Source organism: Brachyistius frenatus, unplaced genomic scaffold (genome assembly GCF_029030835.1).
Source record: "Brachyistius frenatus isolate BFR_SWC_R1_liver_20210118 unplaced genomic scaffold, ASM2903083v1 Contig_131, whole genome shotgun sequence".
NCBI lineage: Eukaryota > Metazoa > Chordata > Actinopteri > Embiotocidae > Brachyistius > Brachyistius frenatus.
The window spans coordinates 981,216-1,005,968 of NW_027210730.1; the positions used below are offsets into that span (position 1 = coordinate 981,216).

At 42.1% G+C, this 24,753-nt stretch overlaps 1 protein-coding gene across 2 annotated transcripts in view; it reads left to right on the forward strand.

Annotated features, from left to right (window-relative positions):
• The window catches only part of immp2l (inner mitochondrial membrane peptidase subunit 2), a 121,221-nt gene that overhangs the window by 11,459 nt on the left and 85,009 nt on the right, over positions 1 to 24,753 (forward strand). For both annotated transcript variants that reach the window (XM_069714465.1, XM_069714466.1), the window contains exons 2-3: positions 2,594 to 2,735; positions 8,124 to 8,227. In XM_069714465.1, the coding sequence (XP_069570566.1) occupies positions 2,601 to 2,735; positions 8,124 to 8,227 (239 nt within the window). In that variant the 5' untranslated portion in view covers positions 2,594 to 2,600. The remainder of the gene's footprint in view (positions 1 to 2,593; positions 2,736 to 8,123; positions 8,228 to 24,753) is intronic.

Below are 24,753 nucleotides of genomic sequence, written 5' to 3' on the forward strand. Positions count from 1 at the left end.
TTCTCTTTATAATGAAAGTGAGGTCAGAAGATTGACAGATCTCGTGTTTGTTTTGATTACGCAGGTTAGCCTAGCTTAGCATAAAGCAGGTGGACAAAACAAGTCTGACTCTGCTTAAAGTTTACAGTTATATCTATCAGCACGTCTAACACTCACCAACGACATCAGCTGAGACTGAAGTCAGCGTTTTTATCTCTCACTTTGAGAGAAAACTCTCAAAAATGTTTCTAAATATTGAGATGTTTCTACTCTGACCTCGGTACCGATGCATTCTCTGTTTGGGCTTTTTAAAAATGCATGAAAAATTGACAGTGAGGCTTATTTTAGCACATTTGGCTCTTTTGAGAGGTTTTAGTCTGTGCTTTTTTGTGTATGTGTGCTGAATGTTATTTCCAGCTGAAAGGCAGATTTTACTTTAGAAACTATAAAGGTGAAGTTTAATTTAATCATTTTGAATATGCACCAAATGCTCCCCTGTCTGAATGCGCTCTCTGTAAAACCCTGTGGTTCACCATCGACTCCATTTAGACTGCTCAGTGTTTATTTCCTGGTTGTCGGGATGCCAATCAAAGTGCCAGCAGAACTTGAGGATTCATTTTGCTTTCCCTTGTAGACGTCTAGTTATCTGTTAACTGAACTGCGTTCCTTGACGTTAAATCTTTTAGATGATAAAAAAAAATATCCGAACGACATTTGATGATATTTTTTTTTTTTTTATAATTTAAGAGGTTCTAAAGTCGTCTCACTTCAAAAGAGCTGTACTTTAAATGTCATTCAGTGGTGATGGCAGCTTGTGTACTTCCTCCTAAAACCTGGATTCCCGTGTCGCTAACCAAGACATCAATGTAGATATTAAGAAGGTTTCTGTAATCTGTCTGCTGGTGACTGTTGACTTATTGCATCGCCCCTCAAAGAAAAGTACCTCACTTGATATTAACACGCCGTGTGTCTTGGGGAACCATCAGAAATAATCGGTTGACATGTTGAATTATGAGAAAGACAGATTAATTTCTTTTTCTATCCCCGAGCAGTGCCCGACGCTCTCTGCCTGCTGATGGGGAAGCTGTCGAAGCAGCACGGTGTGCCTCTGATGTGGTGATGTGAAGGTAATAGCTGTAGCAGATTTCCAGAGTTAGGACAGTGGACGTGGAGACGAGGCTGTTAGCTGTTAGCCGAAGGCAGCGGTGCATGGCTGCGGCTGCTGCTGGTCGGTCATTTCACGCCTGTCTGGGCTTCCTGCAGCGCGCCATGAAAAGCAAAGTGGATGAAAAAGTCTGTCTGGGGAGAGGCGGCTCAGTGTGATGTGTTTTCAGCTGCGGGGAAAGTTGGCAGGAGGAGGACTTCTTTTGTGACGCCTGAGTTCCTGGGTGTTGCTGTCATGTGGGTTAAACGGGTACAAAGCTGCTCTTTTATTTTGAAAAATCCATGGAAAAATGATGCGGTTGGTTTAGAGCTGCACTGATTGATCAGTTAGTTGAATGAGAAAAAAATAAGTCAGCATATATTTTGATAATAAATGGATTGTTTCAGTGCATTTTCAAACAAAAAATATAACAACATTTGCCAGATTTTATTCTTGTATTTGGTTTTGAACAGAAGATTTCTGGGTTTATTGTTGTTCAAGAAATTTGGTCTCAGAGATCCATATCCAAGTGACTCCCATCCACAGACTATATAAAAGAGTTCGTAGCTTCCAGGTCTGAAAAACGGTTCCAATGCAGAAGTGTCTTCAGCTGCAATACCAGCGAGTGCCACTAGAGGTCGGCTCCAAAAAGCCTCCGGCTCCATAGACTCCCATTCAACTTCTCTCATCAAATCCAAAGTGAATAAAATGTGTCCATCAGTTATCTCGGTGTTGTTAGCTAAAGTCACTCCTTCTTATTAGTTTTCTGGAGGTCCATCTGAAAATAATCCCTCATTCATTAGAAAAGAAGATTCAAGAAGACCTGTTTTTGGGGGCGTGTCTGTTTGATTGACAGGCCTGTGGTGCAGTCAGGTTACAGCTGTCGGTGGGCGGGAGCCAGCGGTGGATCTGACTGATCTGATTGGAAACCCGACGTCAGGTCAGATCAGTCAGATCCACCGCTGGCTCCGCCCCCAGCTCGTCCAAATATGGTCACTTCCTGCTCCAAACCGCTCCGAACTAGCAAAGATGGTGACGGACAGAATCTGAAGTGGAGGCTTCATAACGTTCACAAACCAACGATGACATCACTGATGGTTGATGACATCACTGATGGTTGATGACATCACTGATGGTTGATGATTGTTCTCATCCAAGCATCAACTTCTGTTTAGAAGTATTTAATCAGGACATTTTTTTCAGTCATTAAGGTCTCAATCATGAAACCTGGGTCTTCCAACAAATGTGTTAGTATTTAACTCGCTTCATGTTATTACCGTCTTTTCTAATTCTGCTCTGATGTGTTTCCTTTGTGAATTTCTGTTACTCGCCTGATCTTTAATCAACTCACTCTCCATGGAAAGAGATCAATAAAGTCTCATCTAATGAGTTCTAATCCCAGTTCAGTTCCCTGCATGTTGTCGTGTTTCTCATTATTCTGGTTTCCTCTCCTTCTTCTTTCGTCTCCAGCGTCCTGATGGCTCAACAGGTGACGACGGGGCGGCGCTACCTGCGAGCCTTCGTCAGCGGATTCTTCGTCGCCGTTCCCGTCACCGTCACCGTCCTGGATCGAATCGCGTACGTGGCCCGAGTGGAGGGAGCGTCGATGCAGGTGAGACGTTCCAACGCATCCACCGGTCAGAGAGGGAAACCTCCAGCTGTCGGCCTGCAGAGACATCTCTGAGGTCGACAGGAGGGGACGCAGATGAAAGGTCCAGAGGTTTGGGCATGTTGACAGCGTGCTGAGCTCTGGGAGCAACAACAGGCAGACGGACGAGCTCACGCTTCCTCAGCCTTTCGTGTTAATTCAAGCACCTGGATTTTGATTTAGTTTTAGTCTTCTGACAACAATGTGACTTTATTTTAGTCATATTTGAATCATTTGGGCGACGGGTTTTACTCGACTACCACATGGTTACTGGACACGTCTCAGCGTCCTTCAGCTCTGCAGTGACACAACAGAACATCTTCACTCGGCCGTGCAGCGACGGTACGCTGTTTCTTTTCTCTCCACTGAAGAGCAGCAACTCATCCCGAGAATGATTCACTAAAACCCTGTTTACTCTCTGGATTTAGTTTGAAAAACGAGATGGTAAAGTACATGAAGCAATTAACCTAATTACAATTTTGAGGTAGTTGTACTTCCATTTTATGACACTTTATATTGAACTACTAGTTTACGACACTCCTCCTCTGCTCTGGATTCAGGTGCAAATATTCACTTTTTACTCCAAGACATTCAGGCACGTTTCAGATTGTTAATTCAACAAACGTTATAGTCAACACGTAAATCATCTCCATCTTTAGATACTCAACAATAAATTACATTTACATGAATGCATCCACATGAAACACTAAGATAATTTATATACTTCCAGTGGGTTGTTCTTCAGAATCAGCACTTTTAATTGATTCATAATTATAAGTGTAATTCTTCCTCCACTGCTTATGAATATATATATATATACACACATCTCTATATATGTATATAAATACATTATGAGAAAAGCGTTCTTTCTCAAACCACGTATCACGATATTCATATTATCCAACAATTTAGAGAAATTGAGTATTTCTAGTTCCTTAAATCGGTTGCTGCTCTTCTTTTAACAGCTGTGCTAATGCCAATACAAAGCTAGCAGGATGGACAGTGAGAGAGGTGTGTGTCTGTGTGTGTGTGAATGTTTAAACAATTACTTTTCTGTTTAATCTCTCGCTGGATGAGAATAATACATGTTACCATGGTAACCACACACTAAGCTGGTGACTCAGAAACAGTGTAAAAAGAAAATGGCCACTTAAATGATACTGATGGAAACTGACTGACTCTGTTGACTAAAACAAAAAAACTTTCTTCTGAGACGAAACTGAACTCGTCATCAGGAGGCAAATTTCAAAAAGTTAAAAAAAAAAGGTTTCATTTCTGGATGTGATTAATGAGTCGTAACCTGCTTTCCTGCTGCTCAGGTGGACACGTTGGAGGAGAAGTAACTCCACAAACACTTCTTCTCTCCTCCGAGCAACCTGCTGCTCGCTTCTCATCTCAGAAGCACATTTGTAAAGAAAAAATAAGCGAATTTGTTTCGTGCCGCTCATTATCCGCCACACGTGTTGAATTATGCATAAAACAATCTGCTACCCGTTTCTAATGAGCGTGCATTTTAAAGCGGCATGTTGCTCTTTGGTTTGTGTTGTATATTCATGTTTTTGCATACGTTGGGTCACGAAACCGAACTCGCTGAGTAGATCTGAGGACTCTGATCAAATGATCAAAAGTCATTAATGAAATCAACCTGTGCTCGTGTGTAAAGGAGGAAAGTGGTTGGCTGGCTGGATGTTTAGACGGCTGCTGCTCTGTTTGGGGTTTTATAATTGTTTATCCGTTGATATGAAGCTTTGGTCTTCTGGGATTTTTGTCTTTCTGTCGCACAAATAAACAAGTAAACACAATATTCCCGACCACAGCGAGGAAGTCTGCAGGGAACCATTTCTTCTCTGAATAGTAGCTGCTGTTTCTGAAAAGTGAAGATGACCTCCACATCACCAGTGAGTCATTTGCTGTCGTGTTTGCTCCGCATGAAAACATTCCCATAATGCTCTCTGATAGTACACCGGATGAGAGATGTTGTGGTTGCGATTGCTGCTGATGACTGCGTGGTCTGCCTGTAGACTTTATAACGGAAACACCAGGGATCGGTGTGTTGATGAAGCGCATCGTGCTCGGAGAACAGAGGAGGTTTGGTGCGTTCAGTTTTCTGGACATCTGTAAACGGTCAGAGATCAGAAACGCTGTAATGACCTGACTACTTTTTCTCCAGCTGGTTTTGTAGAGGACTCCGTAATAGATAAATATGGTATCCTATAGCATTAGGCTGATGGATGATGTCATCGTCTATCTCTGCTGGCTGACGGTCACTATGGTCCAGATCCACACTGGTGTAGATATTTACCTACGAAAACGCACTTCAGATGTATTTTTTTCAGACTTCCTTGTTATTTGGCTGAAGTTAATCACCCCGCAGAGTTCAGGGTCGTAGGTCCGTCTGAAATCATCCCCGGAGGGGGGCGGCGTGCTTCAGCAGCAGCGTGGAGACGCTGGTCGGTTTGACTGGCAGCAGCCTGCAGCTCCCTGTGAAGGCTTTTCTGTCTTTTCTGTTTAAAGTATAAAAGACAGTTTTCACAGCAGATTTCTCGCACTGCAAATAAAAATTAAGTTTGTAAGTAAAACATTTTTGAACTTAGAATAAAATTAGTTGGATTGCAAACAAATCCTTCCTCATGGTTTTGTTAGTTTTGAGTCATAGACATCAGAATTTTGCTGTTTTTTGGTTTAAAATAAAAACAAAAATGTGCAAGTTGACGTGGTTACAAATACGGTTTGCCGAAGATCCTTTCAGTGTTGTGCTGATGACACTATTAAATATTAAAGTGAAAGTCGTGCTGCTTGATTTGAAAGCATTTCAACAGGAAAAAAGTCAAATAATGTGAGCTGACCTCCATGTAGGTCAACAGTCAGTCCTCTGCTGTCGCAGCGAGGTGTGTGTAAGCCGGGCTGTGGATCAAAGTCCAACCAACTCACAACCAAAGGTTTCACTTTGTGACACAATAAAGAGGCTTCATCAGCAAAATTCTGATGTTGTGATGTAGCAATGGGAGGGTGGAGCAAACGGTGTGACACCACGATGAGCGCCGAGAAGCTGCGAGTTTCATTAGTAAGTACGTCACTTGATCGGGATCAGCTCTCGAGTTCAACGTGCTTTTGTGAACCTGAAACTTGAGCAGCGAGCACACATCAACGTTTGTGACGAATTATTGGGGAACAGAAAGAAGCAGCAGGGAGCCAAGTCTGGAGAGCGTTGGTGACGGGGAGATGTTGGAGGACCAAAGTGCCATCGTGCCACGGTTCAGGTTTCTCTACAGCGAATGTTTTCCCTCAGAAGGTCCCAGTGGAACTCAGTGTTGACTGTCTGACTCTGGGGGACGAATTCACGGTGATACAATCCCATCGATGTCAAAGGAAAGCACCTGAACTGAGGCACCTTTTGTTCGGTTTTGGACAGCGACATTTTGCCCTTCAGAAATTCAAACAACTTTTCTCTCTACAACTGTTTCCTGTGATTTTGACTTTGTAATTTAAACTAGAGTTCTGTGTTTGAACAATGTTTGAGTCTGTAACATGTATTTATTACAGAAAAGCCACAGGTTGGTTGTGCAGGGTGGAGGAGGTTCATTTCATTATTAGAGGTCAGGAATATATCACATCAGTGGTTACTGCTCTCATTGTTTCTATGAAAACTCTGCATCAACTGCTCTCTTTAATACTCCAGATTTCAAACTCATGCATCCAAAACATTTAACGAATGATCAATCAAACTCTCCCACTTTTATATTTTCCTATAAATTTTGACACGGCAGGAGTTTCAGAAACGGCACGATGAAATACGACTGCAGCTGATGAAGTATCCAACTCTAACTGATCAACTCAACTTGCAGGCTGACAGCTCCGACAGCGATATTTATTTTGGCGACGACAGAGAATAAGTTTTCTGTCAATTACCCCGACGAGCGTGAAATGGTCTGCGCGCGTCCTGTTTAATGAAACGGTCGTCGTTTGTCGAGTCGCGCGCCAACGTGAGCGAGCTTCGTCGAAGCGACACAAACCGAGTTGTAGCAATAAGGATTTTGCTGTTTTCAGATCATAGACGAGCGTGATAGAGCTGTTACGCAGGACACGGCTGTTTGTTGGCAGCACCATACTAACACCAGCGTGTCCCTTTGCTCTCAAACAGACTCGATGTTTCATGACAAGGAAATATTATTTATAGTCTCTGGTCATGATATGATGACATCACATCATTTCTGCAGATTGTCAGCTGGATATTAAAGCTGACAGACCCGGAAACACCCGGAGAAGGAGGGAGCTCCGTCACCTCGGTCGTAGTTTCTTTTTGTGGATGTAAATAGAACATTTAGCTCTAATTCTGTTTTCTTTCATTACACCGATGTACACAGTTTAAACTCAACTCTTAACTAAACTCAGATTTATTAATATATCATCTTTCATACAACAATGCATCTGAAAGTGCTTCACAAAGAAAGATAAAAGAAACTTAAGATAGAATACAAACTAGAGAAGTGTAGAACAAAGATGAAACGATAAAAAACTGTTAAAACCCAAACAATAAATAAAACAATGGAGCCTTAATGAAAAGCTAAAAAGAAATGATATGCATCAAGGGTTGGTCGGTATCTGTGATGCTGAACAGCAGCTCGCTCTTAAAGCTCAAACACTGAAGAGACCTTCATCCAGAACAGCAGATGCACGCAGCTGCATCCCATGATACCAAAACTTTGATTTAAAAAGTCCTAGATTATTTGCTGCAAGTTTTCAGACATTTTTTCCCCCAACTAAATGAACTGAACCCATGGCTCTGCTCTGTGAAAGGAAAGAGATCAGTCTAAAAACACATTATTTTCTCTGTAGAGCAGTCAATAAACACTGTCTGCCATTAATGGGTTCAAATATGAAAACTGCTGCAAGTCGCCTTTAAATGCAGATATTTAAGTTTCTGACTTTCCATAATCCATAATTGAAATGTTTTTAAAAAGGTCAGTTTCTTCATAATATTATATCTGGTTAACAGAAACAGAAATCCAGCAGCAGTGTCCACTGAATAGCTGACATATGTTCATACACAGCATCAGCCACAACATTAAAACCAATGAGGTCTGCAGTGACAAACATTGTGTATCTTGTTACCATAGCACCTGTGAAGGGAAGTGAACAGTCAGTTCTTGAATTTGATGTGTTCGAGGCAGGAAAAAGGAGCCAATTAAAATTCATTGTGCAGCATGACAATGAGTCCAGCACGCAGACAGAGTGATTAAAAACTATCTTCAACCTTGAAAAACTGGTGTAGTGAGGAGAACTAGTGCCATCAGAAAGGCTCACAATTATTTCTGGTTCCTTCCTCTACTTATGTTATATTTCTTTTTGCAGCCATTCCTCAACCCAAGGGGGGGGTCTGAGTGTGACGTCGTCCTGCTGAACCGTTGGAGTGTGAGGAACTACCAAGTCCAACGAGGGGACATCGTCTCCGTGATGTGAGTAAATAAGAAAAAACGACACACAAAATGCAGCTGCAGGGAAGAAAAAATCCACCTCAATCAACCCAGATGTATTTTTCAGTATGTTTCTGTTTTCTGTGGATGAAACTGTGGACGACCTGGACGATGATCCAGACGTTTGTAGCAGCTCTTAAAGAAACAAATATCTTCCTGATTTGTAGCATCACAACTGTCCAACAACCATCTGGATTATACAGAACTCCTGAAACATGTCATTCTACACAAGTACTTTAAGAACATCGTATTAGAATATACTGTAAATATACTAAGAAATAAAAATTTAAAAAAAGGGCTGTTTGCCGTCCACATGTCCAGTTGTTGTAATGTTCCTGTACGGTTCCCAGAGATCAGCAAAGTCTTGGTGCTTTCCAGGCCGATGCAATCTGAGATCTCCCGTATCCACGGTGACGGGGCTTCAATACTCTTCCACATTAGTGCAATGGCTCTCTCGGCTTGAAGAAGTTTGAGAATATTTTTAGGGAGTGCTTCAGAAAGATAATCTCACTCTGTCCTGTCACATGCTCGTGATGCATCTATTGTGTCTTTTACATCATGTCTCTCATATCATGTATTCAAAACTCCTCTAATGTTGTGATGACCTTCGATTTTTTTTTTTTGGATCCTTGTTGATCCACTGAAGAAGATATTGATTTAACCTTCTAGCAAGCGCCTTACAAAGTATGTTTGTATTGCATCCCGTGAGACTAATTGGTGCGTAAGACGAACATTAATTTGGAGGCTCAAACGTACAGTTGAACAAAATGCTCGGCAAGAAAAAGTAACGAGGACAACAAAACAATCTGCTACTGCAGTTAACAGCTCTATGAAATTCTGAATATCAGTTGATGAGATTCAATCAATTATCAGACTAACTACTGACAACCGTGTAATTAACTGCAGGAGCAGCGTTTTAAAAAGTTCCTGAGCGCTGATTGTGACAGACATTTTATATTCCTTTCTTTTTTTCTTTTTTTTAATGGCAGCTGCTTTTGATGGCTTTGTTCTGTGAGAACAAAAGGACCGGTCTTTATCTGACATTTCATGACTACAATGGGATGAGTAATCCATATAAATAATATCATTTATTTTTGTCAAACTGTCAAAGCCGAGCTGTCGGTCTAACAGTTGTATTGTCCTACTTTAACCCTGATGAAACAAAGTGGCTCAGAAACACATTGAAGATGCACTGTACTTTTTTTTGCATTTATTTTGCTTCATTTCAACATTTTCCTTTTGGTAATCAAACTATTTCACGCTGAGCAACAAATTGTAAATGAAATCGGGGGGGAAAGCAGCAGGAAAATCTACTTGTCTCAACTTTCAGCCAGTCAGGAGCTCGTAAACAGAAAGATGTGAATGAATAGCAGTCGTGTCTGTGGAGTTCAACCAGCTCTGGGATTCCTGAGTTTGATGGTGCAGTCGAATGTAACCGCTGTGTTGCAGCTGTTCAGGTTCATGCTAAAGTCACCACTCTTTTCTTGTGTTGTAACTTCACTACAGTCGGTCGCCTGTATTCACGGCATTGCTGCAGAAGTGACGGTTCAGTGTGAGACGAGACAGACGAGTGATGAAGACGCCCTCCACATTAGTCAAAGCTCTGCGAGTGTTTCTGTCCTAATGTGGCGCAGGAACGAACCATACGTCTCGGGTGTCTGCTGTTCCTTTAATGTTTCTCTGAGAGTATCACACGCACACACACACACACACACACACACACACACACACACACACACACACACACACACACACACACACACACACGCGCACACACACACACACACACACACACACACACACACACGCACGCACACACACACACACGCACACACACACACACACACACACACTGATTCAGCTCGTCCACCCTGGAGACGCTGCAGCCCCGCCGGCTGCTCCGAGACGCACACGGGGGAGATTTCACTCGAGGAAATGACAGATTAGACTGAAGTTCTCAGACGTTTGCTGAGTGATGCTTCTGTCAGTGCTTCTGTTTGAGGCGTTTGCTGTGCGGACTGTGGAGCATCACACTAATGACAGGAGGGCATAATTACATCTGTCCGTCTGGGACATGCTGGAGTGTTTTGGTGAGAAAAGAGATGTTTCTGGAGCTCTGCTGCTGTCAGCGCAGAAAGCAGGTAATTCAGCCTAATCTGAGGCTGAGAGCTGCTCTTGCATTGCAGCTGAATTCCTGTTTCTGGTTGAGGGGAATGATGCAGCAGAGCAGCATCACACAGCTGGACAGGCGCGACGCAAATAGAGCTGAATGTGAAATGCAGGCCGTGGTTTCTCTAAAGTTCATCTGACTGCAGAAGCTCTCTGACATTTAGATTCAACCCAGCGTCCTTGTAGCGTTATCATCATCTGTGCCTTTTCGTCTGTTCTTCTTCCGATCTTAAAGCCCAGTTTACCCGGCGTCCCTTTGAAGAAGGGGATTTTTCCACAAAGCAACAGATAGTAAGCCCACCGCATGTGAAACAGATGGCTATCAGCTTCCCTCATTGTCGGGGATTCTTTTATCAAAATCTCTCATGAAGCCGCATTTATCGTCTTCCAACAATGCTGCCTCGGATTTAAATTTCAAATATGATACAGCTACCCTGCAGAGCAGTCTGACTCTTGCTTATAATTGGCACTTATTTTAGAGGGAAATTGTTCAAGGGAATATGCCGATCCTCGGAGTAATATCTTATTTACAGAATGCCTCGCATTTCAGCGCATGCTGACTGAGGGAAATGATTGTGTCCCTGTATTTCTGGAGCGCTCGGCGCTGCCATGGTTGTTTGTCATGCTCTCAGTGCAGACCATTACGAACCTGATTGATTTTATGTTCGACTGTGAACAGAACCATTTGCCTCTGAGCGGCCTCAGAACTGATTCCTACAAAATATCATTTTCCCCGGGATGAGGAGGAAATGTTTCTCGCGGGTAATAAATCTGCGTCACCAGAGATGAATAGAGTCCCGGCTCTCTCGGCTTTTGTTTACGTTGAAGGGTTTGATGACAGCCATCTTGGATCAGCAGGGAATCGGGGGAAAGTGTTGGTGAAGTTCCACAGTGTGAATATTCATGGGAAAACTCGGCAGCCTCGGAAACCTTCAAAAGAGCCGAGCTTCGTTCCTCGGTGGCGTCGTCACGTGGCTGTTTGCTTTGAGTCGAAGATCTGCGCGACAGCAGACAAACATCGGTACCTCCTGCCGTCGCCGTCTGTCCGACTGACGCTAACGCTGCAGTCAGTGAGCGGAGGCACAAACACTGCCGGGGTTATAAGTGTGATTCTCTCTGGGAGAGGTGAACCTGAGGGGTGCTGGATACAATAACCTCTGTAAATTACCTACAAATGGTCCAACAGTCAAAATGAATGTCACCTTTTGAAAGCATGTCAGAAAGTGGCTCAGTAGCACTTTAAAACCAGCGTGAGAAGTGGCGAACGTGGAATCCTTTCCAGCCAGGACTGAATGCAGGTCAGCAGCAGGAAGCAGTGAAGAGACGGTTAACGTGACATTAACCGTTGGCATCAACAGAAACACTTCAACCCCAGAACATACGGGTGCCTTTTATGTTGTTCTCCGTCTTGTTATTGTTGCTGAATTTATGCCACCGTCAAATATTCAATCACACAATACAACCTAATTATTTACATTTCTTTACTAACACTGGAGCTCATATGGAGTTCACGATCAGCAGACCAAATGCAACATGACTGATGGATGAAGTTCGGTTGGCTGAAATCTGCGACTTCCTGTATCCATTTCAAATTAAAAGCCCATGTTTCAAATTAAAAAGTATAATACAAGTTGACTTAATGACAGACTTCACTCCCACCTCTACTCTTTATCACCGACAGCAGGCTGCGAGGGCTTTAAGGCTCAGAGGTAAATTGGGAGCTAAAACTCTTCCTGTACTTGACAGCGTTCAGACCCTGTGAGCAGGTCTTCACCCTGCAACAATTCATTTTAATCAGTAAAGTCAGTGCATTAAAAATAATGTTTTCTTCCCACAGACCTCCTTCTCTAAGATCCCCAGAGATCAGCACCGACGTTAAAACCTCATGGTTATTATAATTATTTTAGTTTGTGTTTTTTCTCTCTGATCCTAAAACACACTGTGGGAGAGCAAAAAACAAAAAGTACAAACTGTTCAGGTGTGAAAACAAAAAGCGCCTGCGGGGTTTCTAAAAGTGTCTCAACCTGAACGAGACAGCAAATAGAGATGCAAATGACGAGAGAAGAACACGGGAGGAAAAACAACAATGCAGGAGTGAAGGAAGAAAATAAATGAGCGCCGTGTCTGTGCGGTAATGACCTTCTAACTATGTAGCTGAAATAACAGTTGTAGGAACAAATTGCATTTTTGATGCGTTCTGTTGAAACAACTCCTCCGCGTTGTGTCGCAGCAGCTGGTTTGTCTAAAGGTATGAATGATTAAATCTTCAGGTTACTCATTGTCTAACCCCAGTTCTCTGATAACATTACTGAGATGTCAACAGAGAAATGTTTGAAAGACACCTGCCGACACACGCCACAAGACTTTTATCCAAATGAACGTATCTTCCACCACTAATAAATATTTGTAATCATGTCACTTTAAAAAGGTACAATCAGATTATTTTGTAATTCATATTCAAAGAAATCTTTTAGCACAAAGTAATTTTTGAATAAAGCAAAATTACACAAGAGGTGCCAAATGTACAGTTGATCAGATTTCTCTGAACTACTCGTATATTGAAGCAATATTACTCGAGAGTGATGCTTACTGACCTCAGCAACCACATATATAACCGTAATAATGATGTTAAAGTACACCCTCGAGCATAATATACATACTCTGCTTCCTGCTCTGCAATTTTAAGTTTAATAAACCTACCAGATGAATTTAACTCTAAATGAAGCGAGCTACCGTCAAACATATTAACGTACAGAGCACTGCTGTAACTCTGTAAGTCTCACTAATAACTTGAGGGTTAGGGTTGATCTTAGAGTTTTATATCCCTGCATTAGAGTTGATATCAAAGGAGAAGTCTTTCAGCGCTCTGCAGCCATCAGGTTCAACATGCCTTAAAAAAACCATTTGCCTTCTCGGGGAGTTTCACACCAGCTGTTTGGACTTCACATTCAAACTTTTCAATGTCCCAGCTGGGTTATTCATTCGACTCCAGGAAGGTCCGTTTCTGTATTCACTGTACTGACGGAGAGTTGATCTAAAGAGAGAAATTCAATGTGGCACATTAATAATTTACTTCCACAACACTCCAACTCATCAGACTCAGTACACCTTCATACTATACGATCACAGAGCTTCATACATTTTGTCACATGTTCTCACACGGTTTGATCAGCTGTCGCGCTTCAACGCGTTTCAACAAGACAAAGAAATAAGTGGTTGTGGTGTCTCGATGCTCAGCTGCTATTTTTGTAATTTAGTGTATTTATGTCTGGTCTGATTCCAGCAGAGCAGGAAATGAAGTCCTCTTCAGATTTATGGCCTTGGCAGTTGCTAATTGGCTAATAAATAATCAGATGTTGTACAGTGAAGCACGGAGAGTAGAAGGACGTTATCGCCGCTGTTTACCAGCTGAACATTGAGATTTAATGGATTTCTCTCTGCAAGGGGCTGTTTTAAAGTGTGTCTGTTCAGATGTCTGACTGTTTATGCTGCAGATCAGTTTCTGTAAAGGTACTTTTGCATCTTTTGCCAAAGAGCTCTGATTTGCAACCAAATGTCTGTGAACAAAATCAACAAAACTGAATTGGTTTGCAATCCAAATAATTTCATTCTCCGTTCATATATTTTACCAACGAAATTACTTTTTGATTGTAGTGCGAGAAATTTGCTCTCGGAACGGAAAAAAAATACCTTCATAGTTTCTCTGTTGTGTGGTAGAAGTGTTGCTGCTCGGCAGACTTTCTTGGGAGGTGGCCAATTAGAGGCCAGCTGGCTTTTTAACGACGGGAGACTTTAAAGGGACACGAGTGAAAACGGCTTGTTCAGAAGGATTATAAGAAAGTATAAGGAATTTTTTTTTCACAACCGTGAATCGTGCAGAGCTATTTTCAGTGGAGAAAACTAATACAACCTGGAAATGAGCCGTATGTGGAGTTGATCAGCACAACCTCTTCGTCCCATCTCACACCTCGGCGCTGTTCCTTTGTAGCTTGTTCTTGGTCTTCTTCAGCTGCTTTTGGGCTGATGTGACCTCCCTGTGCCATTAAAGTCCTTCGCTCTCATTTTGCATTTGATAAACTTAGTAAGTTTGTGAAGGTGAAGAAGGAGACATGGTTGAAGTCCCTGTTTGTTGTCATGCAGGCGAAATACATTTACACTAAATAAATGTGTTTATATTACAAAGTAATTTTTACATCAATAACTAACAGTCCATGTTTTTTCACAGTACGAAGTATAATTAATAAAATCATAAATAAATGAATAAAGTATCTATCTATCTATCTATCTATCTATCTATCTATCTATCTATCTATCTATCTATCTATCTATCTATCTATCTATCTATCTATCTATCTATCTATCTATCTATCTATCTATCTATCTATCTATCTATCTATCTATCTATCTATAGCACCTTAAATCTAGAATAGCTGGGAGTCCTTAATCTATAAGACTACACATGGAATTCATGTGGGGGCCTGTAACTAATTTCCATTAAATTGGTATTAAAGCTTCACTAATTAAATAAGCCCACAGAGGCTCTGGTCTTAAAGAAGGAAAAACACTCCTCAGTCTTTCAGCGGCTTGTTCAGACCTCACGTCTCAGGGAGGGAGACACACAGGTGTGTTTACCAGGTAGGAACACACCATTAAATCCCATGTAAATGCGACAGTTACTTATTAGCAAATGTTAACATACTAACACCCTCAATAAAGATGGCAAACGGTGTCAAAATTATACCTGCTAAACGGCATGATAGCATTGCCACGTAGAGCATAATAGCATACTAATGCTACGGTTTAGCTGAAAACAGCGTTGTGCCCAATCAGCAACCAGCACCATCTCGTTAGTTTGGAGCAGTTTGGGTTTGGAGCAGGAAGTGACCATATTTGGACGAGCTGGGGGAGGAGCCAGCGGTGGATCTGACCGATCTGATCGGAAACCTGATGATACTACGTCCCGCCCACCGATAGCTGTAACCTGACTGCACCACAGGCCTGTCAATCAAACAGACACGCCCCCAAAAACAGGTCTTCTTGAATCTTCTTTTCTAATGAATGAGGGATTATTTTCAGATGGACCTCCAGAAAACTAATAAGAAGGAGTGACTTTAGCTAACAACACCGAGATAACTGATGGACACATTTTATTCACTTTGGATTTGATGAGAGAAGTTGAATGGGAGTCTATGGAGCCGGAGGCTTTTTGGAGACGACCTCTAGTGGCACTCGCTGGTATTGCAGCTGAAGACACTTCTGGATCAGAACCATTTTACAGACCTGGAAGCTACGAAAACTTTTATATCCAGTCAATAGATGTATCTCACAGAGCTGCTCGCATGGATTTTCATTCGATTCTTTCCTCCTTCACTTCCTCTTTCAGCGAGAAAACCCAAAGACAATCCTTCATAGAAATGAACCATGCAGTCCAGAGCTAAAGACTCTTTATGTTCTTTACGTGCCTTCTGCTTACATTCATACAGCTGAGCAGCACTATGCACTCATCCCCTTCCAATATTAAAGTAATTAGAAAGATAAAAATAAATTCATCACTAAAGGAGACAAACTAATTAATTTTTCTTTCTAACTAACCCTCCTATCTCCTGTGGTGCATCCTGGGTAACAGGATGTGTCTGCCTTGTCCAACCACAGCGGATCTTCCTCCTTCTTCGGGGATTTGTCTCCTTCCTCTCCCTCGTACCGACATCAAAGCTGACAGCGTGCCGTTCACACATCTCTCGAGCTGAGAATTACCACCGCATGTAATACTTCCTCGGCCACCCGTTTAGTGGCGGCAGATCCCTTCCTCCCAGCTCCCGTTACTCAGTTGACATATTGAGGGCATGATGAAGGCTGTATGTTAACGCCGGAGGGAGCGACACACTTAAAGGCAGCAGGTGGAGGCAAAAAAAAAAAGAAAAAGAGACTATTCTTACTCGAAGGTTTTATGTTTGTTCACACATGAACTTTCCGATGTTTTCTCTTGTAGTTGTCTTTTCTTTTATTTATTTAGATTTTGATACTTTAAACCAGCTACGCAAAGACGGTGGACGTGATGCCGCTATGAGGTCATTGTTTTCACTTCATCATGAAGCTTCAGATAAACTGTGAAATGTCTTTTTGCACAGAAGCAATTGCGATCACAGCAAACAAAGTCCGTTCATTTTCATGTAATCATTAAGACGGACCTGTTCTTTACAACGTGGACTCCATTGTTCGGCTTCCATCCTGTGTACTTGAGCCACGTCTTGCAGCAGCAAACTTTATCTGCTGAGTCATCTCCGTGTGTGTGTGAAGAGAAAACAGAAAAAGGCAGAATCGGTGAAAGAGAATGTGTAAACAGGTTTAAGTAGAACATGTGGAGGCGAGCTGGAAGTCGCAGCGTCTCCACATCCTTTAACCCCGGGCTGGAAATGAGCTCTGATCCCGACTAATGCTGCTGCTGCTGGGAGGCTTTGCTCCGGACCCCGAGCTCCCAGCAGGCTTTGCGTCGCCAGCGCTTTAACACGGTTATGTTAACCGGTCCTGCGGTGGAGCGGCATTAAAAACACACGGTGGGTATTAAACACAAAGTGAACGCTTGACGAGAATCCAGCTCTTCAACTTTTACTGAGATAATAACTTCAGAGTTTTCTTCAGATTTATGTTTATTTTCATTCTGTCATCTCGCTCTCCAGACCAGCCGCGATACATCATGTAGAATTAGCCGAGGAATTTATTTTTTATATCTGAGTTATATAACCGAGAACTGGGATTTTGAGTGTAGTTTTACTGCTAAATCAATACATAGTTTTGGAGAGGGAGGAAATTTACTGCAATACAATACGCTGCATAGCACCAGTCCATTAAATCACAGCTCTCTGCAGTTCATTTTCAAGGTAATAATGAGAAATTAGGATGACATAAACCTTTCGTAAATTAAAGGTACTATTATAGTGTCAGCTTTAAATTCTTTAATCCAGACTGCTGAACGTTTTCCGCTCTTCAGGGCTGTCATTGCTTTCAGTAAGCAGCTTTATGAGCTCTGAAATTTGCAACATGCTCTCACACTGTGTTCAGTCAGTAAAATAAGTCAGATAAAACGTGTTCCTTTACTTTGTACATATGTTGCAGGGTGCAGAAAAAGGTGCCAGATAATTAAACTGAGAAGTCTTTAGTTTATTGTTTTTTATATTGAATTGAATTGCAGTTTTATAGCTCCAAATCACAACACAGTTTATTTCATGGCACTTAACACAGTAAAGTGTTTACAGCAGAACTTTACAACATTATACCGAGAAACCCAACAATTCAACAATTCAACAATTCAACAATTCCCACATAAGCTAGGAGGGAAAAAAACCTCCTCTTTAAGGGAGAAAAACCTCCAACAGAGGGAAGAAATACTCCCTTTAACAGGAAGAAACCTCCGACAGAACCAGGATCAGAGGTGGAGAACATCTGTTAACAGAACCAGGATCAGAGGTGGGCGGAGCATCTGCCTCATGAGAGGAGAGCGAAAAGAACAGCATAGAGATACAAAACATGAACTGTTGGTGGGTCGACAATCACAGAGCAGAGACATGCAGCTCCATGACGGGACATCTGGAAAAGAAAGAACAGAAACTATGCGAGCGAGGGAACTGAATGGAGACAACAGATTATAAGAAGAAACTCTGGGAGAGAGAAGTTATTAAGATGTAATGGTGGCATGTGAGTGTAACGAGAGTGAAAGAGTGAGAGGAAAGGAGGTCAGTGCATCACGAGGTCCCCCAGCAGCCTCGGCATATAACAGCAGAACTGCAGGATGGTTCGGGGCCACCTGAGCAGCTCCAACTATAAACCTGATCAAAAAGAAAAGTTTTAAGTCTAACTTTAAAGCGAGAGGATGTCGAACTCCATCAAACCCCAATATAATGAACAAAATACTGTACAGGTGTACCTTTTAAACATGTAGGAGTTTACATATCTTTGGACTACTTGGACTTGTGCACAAACTGTACAACAAGTCAATGTGAGTTTCTTCTCTTCACATGTAGGCAGGTCCAGCAATACAGATACAAAAAAAAAGATGAAATAAAGCTCAATAAGAAAGCAGTGAAGATATTGTCATTTTTAGCTTCTTCCATTGGTCAAGTTCCAAGAGAATCTCTGGACTGTAAATTTCCTATTTTTATATCTTCACACCTTCAGTTTGTTTCAGAGGCTTTCAGTGAGAAGAACCAGTTTCTGAGCCTACAGGATGACATAATGGGCTATTTTTCCCTCCTTAATAAAGACTTCCAGAGACATGAAATACTTTTTTGTTTTATGCTAATCAGAAATAAATATACATGATGAATAAATTTAATTTGATGTGTTGAGCAGCTTCAAGTCAGTCTGTCTTGTACATTTCCAAACGAGCGCCAGACCAGTAGGAAGTGAGTCTTCGGAGAATCATCCATCTCCTCCGGTTCCATCTTCAGGATCGACACTCAGTTTAGCCGACATGTTGACCTGCTTTTCTGCTGTGAAAGCGTTGATGAATGGGCCGGCCATGTGGTTTGTTTGGAGGCGGTGCTGGTGGTTCAACGAGGATCCCAGAGAAAAAAAGCTCACTGACCAAGATGGATGATGAATCCTTCAGGCGCTTTTTAGATGAAGATGAAGGTTGATGTCTGTCTCCATCTTCGTATGCCTTCATCACTACACAAGAAATTCCATCATTTTAAAGGAAAAGGCTAATAAAGGTTGATATTTAACTTATTCTTTATCTCAACAAATCAAACAAAATGACCAAAATAAAGTGCTAAGTGTGTTTCAAAGCCTGAAATGATTTTTGTCCCACATACACCATGCCACAAATGTTTTCTGTGTAGATTAAGATAGTACCCCAAAAATGTTCTTCATAAGTTTTGTAATGAAATTACAACATAAACATAATTATAATCAGATACAGTTACTGAGAAAAAATGTGTGCAGTTACTGTTTAAAATGGTGTTGATTACATCTGAATGTAATATTTTCGGTAAAAAGCTTACGTGTAGAATATAAAGTATGTGCTCAAATGTCTAGCCTTGTTTTTGATTGCTTCTCTCGTTTAAATTTTTGCTCCAAGTAACCGTGTCAAGGTTTCGTCAGAAGAGATATTTAAAGAGTCATCTAGGAACCTCTTTAAAAAAAAACAGCTCCCAGCCCTGTTGATAGTTGTCATCATTCAGCACACAGTCTGTCTGAACGTACATGTTGTTTGAGGTTATTTACTGCAGTCAGTTGTCATCTAAATACTTGTGATTTGTTTTGGTTGTTGTGCTTTAATCTTAATTCAAGTTATATTGAATGAGTTTAAATGAAAGTTTGACAGTAATCAGTGTTGAGTTCTGTTGGCAGGTTTGCATGAATGTTTTTAGGAGTTTTCAGCTTAATCGCCTTTTTAAAGAATTTGTATAAAATTCAAAGTAATATAAGTGACATCACTTTTATATCATTTATAGCCCAATTTCCCAAAAAGTTGTGACGCTGTGTAAAATGTAAATTAACAATCGCCGGCTTTCAAACATAAACCGGTGAACTCGTGCTGCTTCATGAAGGACAACAAATACCAGAAGCAAAGCTGAGAAAGTGTTAAAGCAAGTATCGTGTTTAACTTTGGCTTTTGTCAGCGCACAGAGAGCGACTTTGTGTCGTTCATCAATGCAAATGGAAATCAGTGGCTCAGGAACAGGAAATCAGTGGATTTTTTGAATGTAGTAATGGCAGTCAGACCCCCTGGAGGCTGAAAGAGGGGGTGTGCAGGACACCACAGCCCTGAGTGAGACAGCACATTACATTTAGCTGACGCTTCTATCCAAAGCGACTTACAACACACCGATGGTTCACCATCAGGAGCAACTTAGGGTTCAGTGTCTTGCTCAAGGACACTTAGGCATGTGGACAGGAGGAGCCAGGATTGAACCACCAACCTTCCAATTAGTGTGCAACCCACTCTACCGACTGAGCCACAGCCTCCCACGGTTGTTACACAACCAACACATCCTCACACCAAAACAACACAACAGGTCGCGTTCCACCGACTCCCAAAACCACATATTCAGTGGGAGTGCTGAGCCCCTGGTGGCCTGGCCCTTTGTCGTCATAGTAACAATCAAACAGTGTGAAACAGTTCCAGATTAGTTAAATTGACACACAAAAAAAATCATTGTTTATAAATAAAAAAAATAATTAGGCATTCATTTTACGTGATGTACATTACATAAGTTCAAATTGTTCATCTCATTGTTTGGTTTGACCTGTGACACTAAGCAGTCTCCTCTGTTTGAGCAATGCAACCACTCTTTCCCTCTTTCTACTCCATCACCTCCACGGCTCTATCGTAACTACTAAAACCACTAGAGTTTGTAATAAACTTATAAATATAGTTTGTTTCACTCGCCTTCAACAGTGGACCAGTTTTGTCTTTTTCAAAATGCTGCAACAGTTTGATTGAATAGAAGATCTCCCGCTGTGTGATAACGACGCAGTAAATGACCTGAAACCGGCGGAACGTTTTCTAGATGAAATCACTGGTTGAATTGAAATGAGCGGCTCGTTATCGTCACGCTGGGACAGTTAAACACTTCATCATCCGCAGAGGAAGAGAGTCGCAGAACGGCTGCTGCTGTGACAGCGATGTTCCACACTCTTATACGATGAGGACTTTTCCTCCTCTCATCCGTCTGCTATTGAAATGTCAGCATCTGACTCGCACCTAAATTACACGTTGTATTCACCGAGAGCTGCGTCAGGAAACGGCTGAACGCCGTCGGCGAAGGAGAGACGGATGACTGTTAGCGCAGCATCTGCCCGTTGCCGTGGCAACTTAGTGGAAATAAACACAAGGGGGCGAGGGAGGAGGGTGCCGGGGAGCCAGGTTTGTCTGGATGCGGCCGGGATGACATGATTGACAGAACTGGTGCAGAACACACACGGAGCGAGTGGAAGTGGCAGTTTGTGCTGCGACTTGGAGGAGAAGAAAGAAACTTCCAGATGATGGCTGTGAGATTCAACATGACAAGCCCTGATCTGCTTCACATGGATTATTCCTGTTTACACGCCCCTCTCTGCATGCAGAATGAGGGGGAATTTTTGATGCTCCAGGTTTTCAAACTGCGGGTTATCCCAGCCAGACGCGGCATTAAAGTTTCACAGCGTCGGTGGAATATAAATGTGCGAGAAGATTAGTGGGATAAATCCTGGACTGATGGTATAGAGGTCCTCCTGTTACCACAGAGCTGCCCTTGGTGGGCCTTTGTCATTTGTCATGTTTACAGCATGATTGTTGAAGGAGTGGAGGACTGTGTGTGTGTGTGTGTGTGTGTGTGTGTGTGTGTGTGTGTGTGTGTGTGTGTGTGTGTGTGTGTGTGTGTGTGTGTGTGTGTGTGTGTCTGTCTGTGTGTGTGTGTGTGTGTGTGTGTGTGTGTGTGTGTGTGTGTGTGTGTGTGTGTGTGTGTGTGTGTGTGTGTGTGTGTGTGTGTGTGTGTGTGTGTGTGTGTGTGTGTGTGTGTGTGTGTGTGTCTGTCTGTCTGTCTGTCTGTGTGTGTGTGTGTGTGTGTGTGTGTGTGTGTGTGTGTGTGTGTGTGTGTGTGTGTGTGTGTGTGTGTGTGTGTCTGTCTGTGTGTGTGTGTGTGTGTGTGTCTGTCTGCCTGCCTGCCTGCCTGCGTGCGTGCGTGCGTGCGTCTGTCTGTCTGTGTGTGTGTGTGTGTGTGTGTGTGTGTGTGTGTGTGTGTGTGTGTGTGTGTGTGTGTGTGTGTGTGTGTGTGTGTGTGTGTGTGTGTGTGTGTGTGTGTGTGTGTGTGTAAGCTGGGGGGGAGCTTGGCCTTGCCTTGCCTGAAGCTGTGGGTTCTATTTCACCGTTTAAGCAGCACATTGAGTCCAAACTCCCCGCTGCCCGGCTCAGATGACAGATAACAGCTTTGTGGCCGGTTCATCACATCGGTGTGTCGAGCTCTCGGAGGACCTCGGTGAGGATCACACCCCGGCCATCAAAGCCCGGCAACAAGGTGTGTGTGTGTGTGTGTGTGTGTGTGTGTGTGTGTGTGTGTGTGTGTGTGTGTGTGTGTGTGTGTGTGTGTGTGTGTGTGTGTGTGTGTGTGTGTGTGTGTGTGTGTGTGTGTGTGTGTGTGTGTGTGTGTGTGTGTATAGCTGTGAAGTCTCAGAAACATTTATCTTTATGGACAATGACTGTCTGGAGTAAAGTAAAAGAAATAAATTATAAAATGTAGTTTGTTGGAATAAGAAAATGATCTACTGCATCTGAGAACTTTCATTTTTCACCTGAATTTGTGAAATCACTTGATGACTAAATTTCCCCACTGTGGGTTTAATAAAACCTAATCTAACCTAATCTAGCCAAATCTAATCTAATCTAATTTAATCTAATCTAATCTAATCTAACCTAATCCAACCTAATCTAACCTAACCTAACCCAATCTAATCTAACCCAATCTAATCTAATCTAATCCAATCCAACCTAATCTAATCTAATCTAATCTAATCTAATCTAATCCGATCTAATCTAATCCAACCCAATCTAACCTAATCTAATCTAATCTAATCTAACCTGATCTAATCTAATCTAATCTAATCTAATCTAATCTAATCTAATCTAATCTAATCTAATCTAATCTAATCCAATCCAATCCAATCTAATCTAATCTAATCTAATCTAATCTAGTCTAGTCTAGTCTAATCTAATCTAGTCTAATCCAACCTAACCTAACCTAATCTAATCTAATCTAATCTAATCTAATCTAATCTAATCTAATCTAATCTAATCTAATCTAATCTAATCCAATCCAATCCAATCCAACCCAATCTAACCTAACCTAACCTAACCTAATCTAATCTAATCTAATCTGATCTAATCTAATCTAATCTAATCTAATCTAATCTAATCTAATCTAATCTAATCTAATCTAGTCTAATCCAATCTAATCTAATCCAACCTAATCTAACCTAACCTAATCTAATCTAATCTAATCTAATCTAATCTAATCTAATCTAATCTAATCTAATATAATATAATATAATCTAAAATAATATAATCTAAATTTCAGACATGTATTGAAGTCCTGCAGATGAAAAATATCATTTATAAATGTAATATTTACAAATACGTAAATCATTACAGCATTAATATTGTCCAAACTCACCCTCTCCCACCCCACCCCCACCCCCTAAACAAAGAGAAAGGGGGTCTATATGGAAATCCCAGGTCTTCTCGTGGTACAGCCACGGACATGGAGCCGGCGGTGGCCTGGCTCTGGGGTGGAACTAGTCGTTCTGTTCCCGGGTGAGGACGGTCACCGCTAACAGCTGTAGCAGCAGGTATTATCTGTCTATGAACTCGATATCTCATGAATAACTTGATAGTATTTATTGAAATTTGGCACAAATATATGAGATGAGTCTGGACAAACATGGGTGTAAAGTGCAACTTGATTGGCTGGCGGAGGAATAAAACCGAGGCGGTAAATCTAGTTCTCTGCGTGACCTGTGTTGGTGCAGTATTTCCAGAAACTGTAAATACTCACGGCGGTCTTATTCTAAGGATTTTGTTGTGTCTTTAATTCACGGCGTGGTTGTCCTGCCTTTATAGAGACACCACCATCCTGATTCATCACTCCTTTCTTTACATTTCACCAGCTCTTGTTTTCCTTGGTGTATTTTCTGGATGACGTCTGCCTCCGTACCAACAGTCTGCTTCCTCGTACTACTGAACCATCAAGCTGTGACAGCTCGGTTTTTCATCTCGTGTATGTCCTGGCATCTGGATGGACCTTCAGTCACTGTGGCTGCTCTGATTCTGTCCTTTTCGTTCCCCTGTTGTAACTATGCAGCATGTTTCATCCCTGAATCGACAATGATGAGCGTCTTTGTCTGCTCGTGGTTTAGAAGATTTAAGCCCACAGTCGATGTCCGTACTGGCTGCTGATTAAGGGCCCTCATGACTTGTGGATGGTGACGAGCTTGAAGCGACCGATGACACTGAGATATTTGTCAAACCCTCCACATCCTTTCTCCATCTGACCGCAGTGTGTTTGTCCTTCAGTAATGCACCTGCAGCAGTTTGCAACTAGTCCCTACTGCTCCTGGTGAAGCTGGACCAGCAGGCCGCCCAGTCTGAGTCCGCTAGCATCGGCTGGGACGGCACTTTGTTCAGTCTTATTTCAGTGGGAGAGAACTGGTGCAGTAGTTCGTTTTCTCTTTGATCTATCACAATATTGATACCATATCAAGATATTCTTTTTAACCCTTGAACGTTGCATGGTAGTGGCAGCTGGTGAAAGGTTTCCCTCATATCTCGGTCAGACCGGATCCCAGATTTGTCAGTAAGATGACCC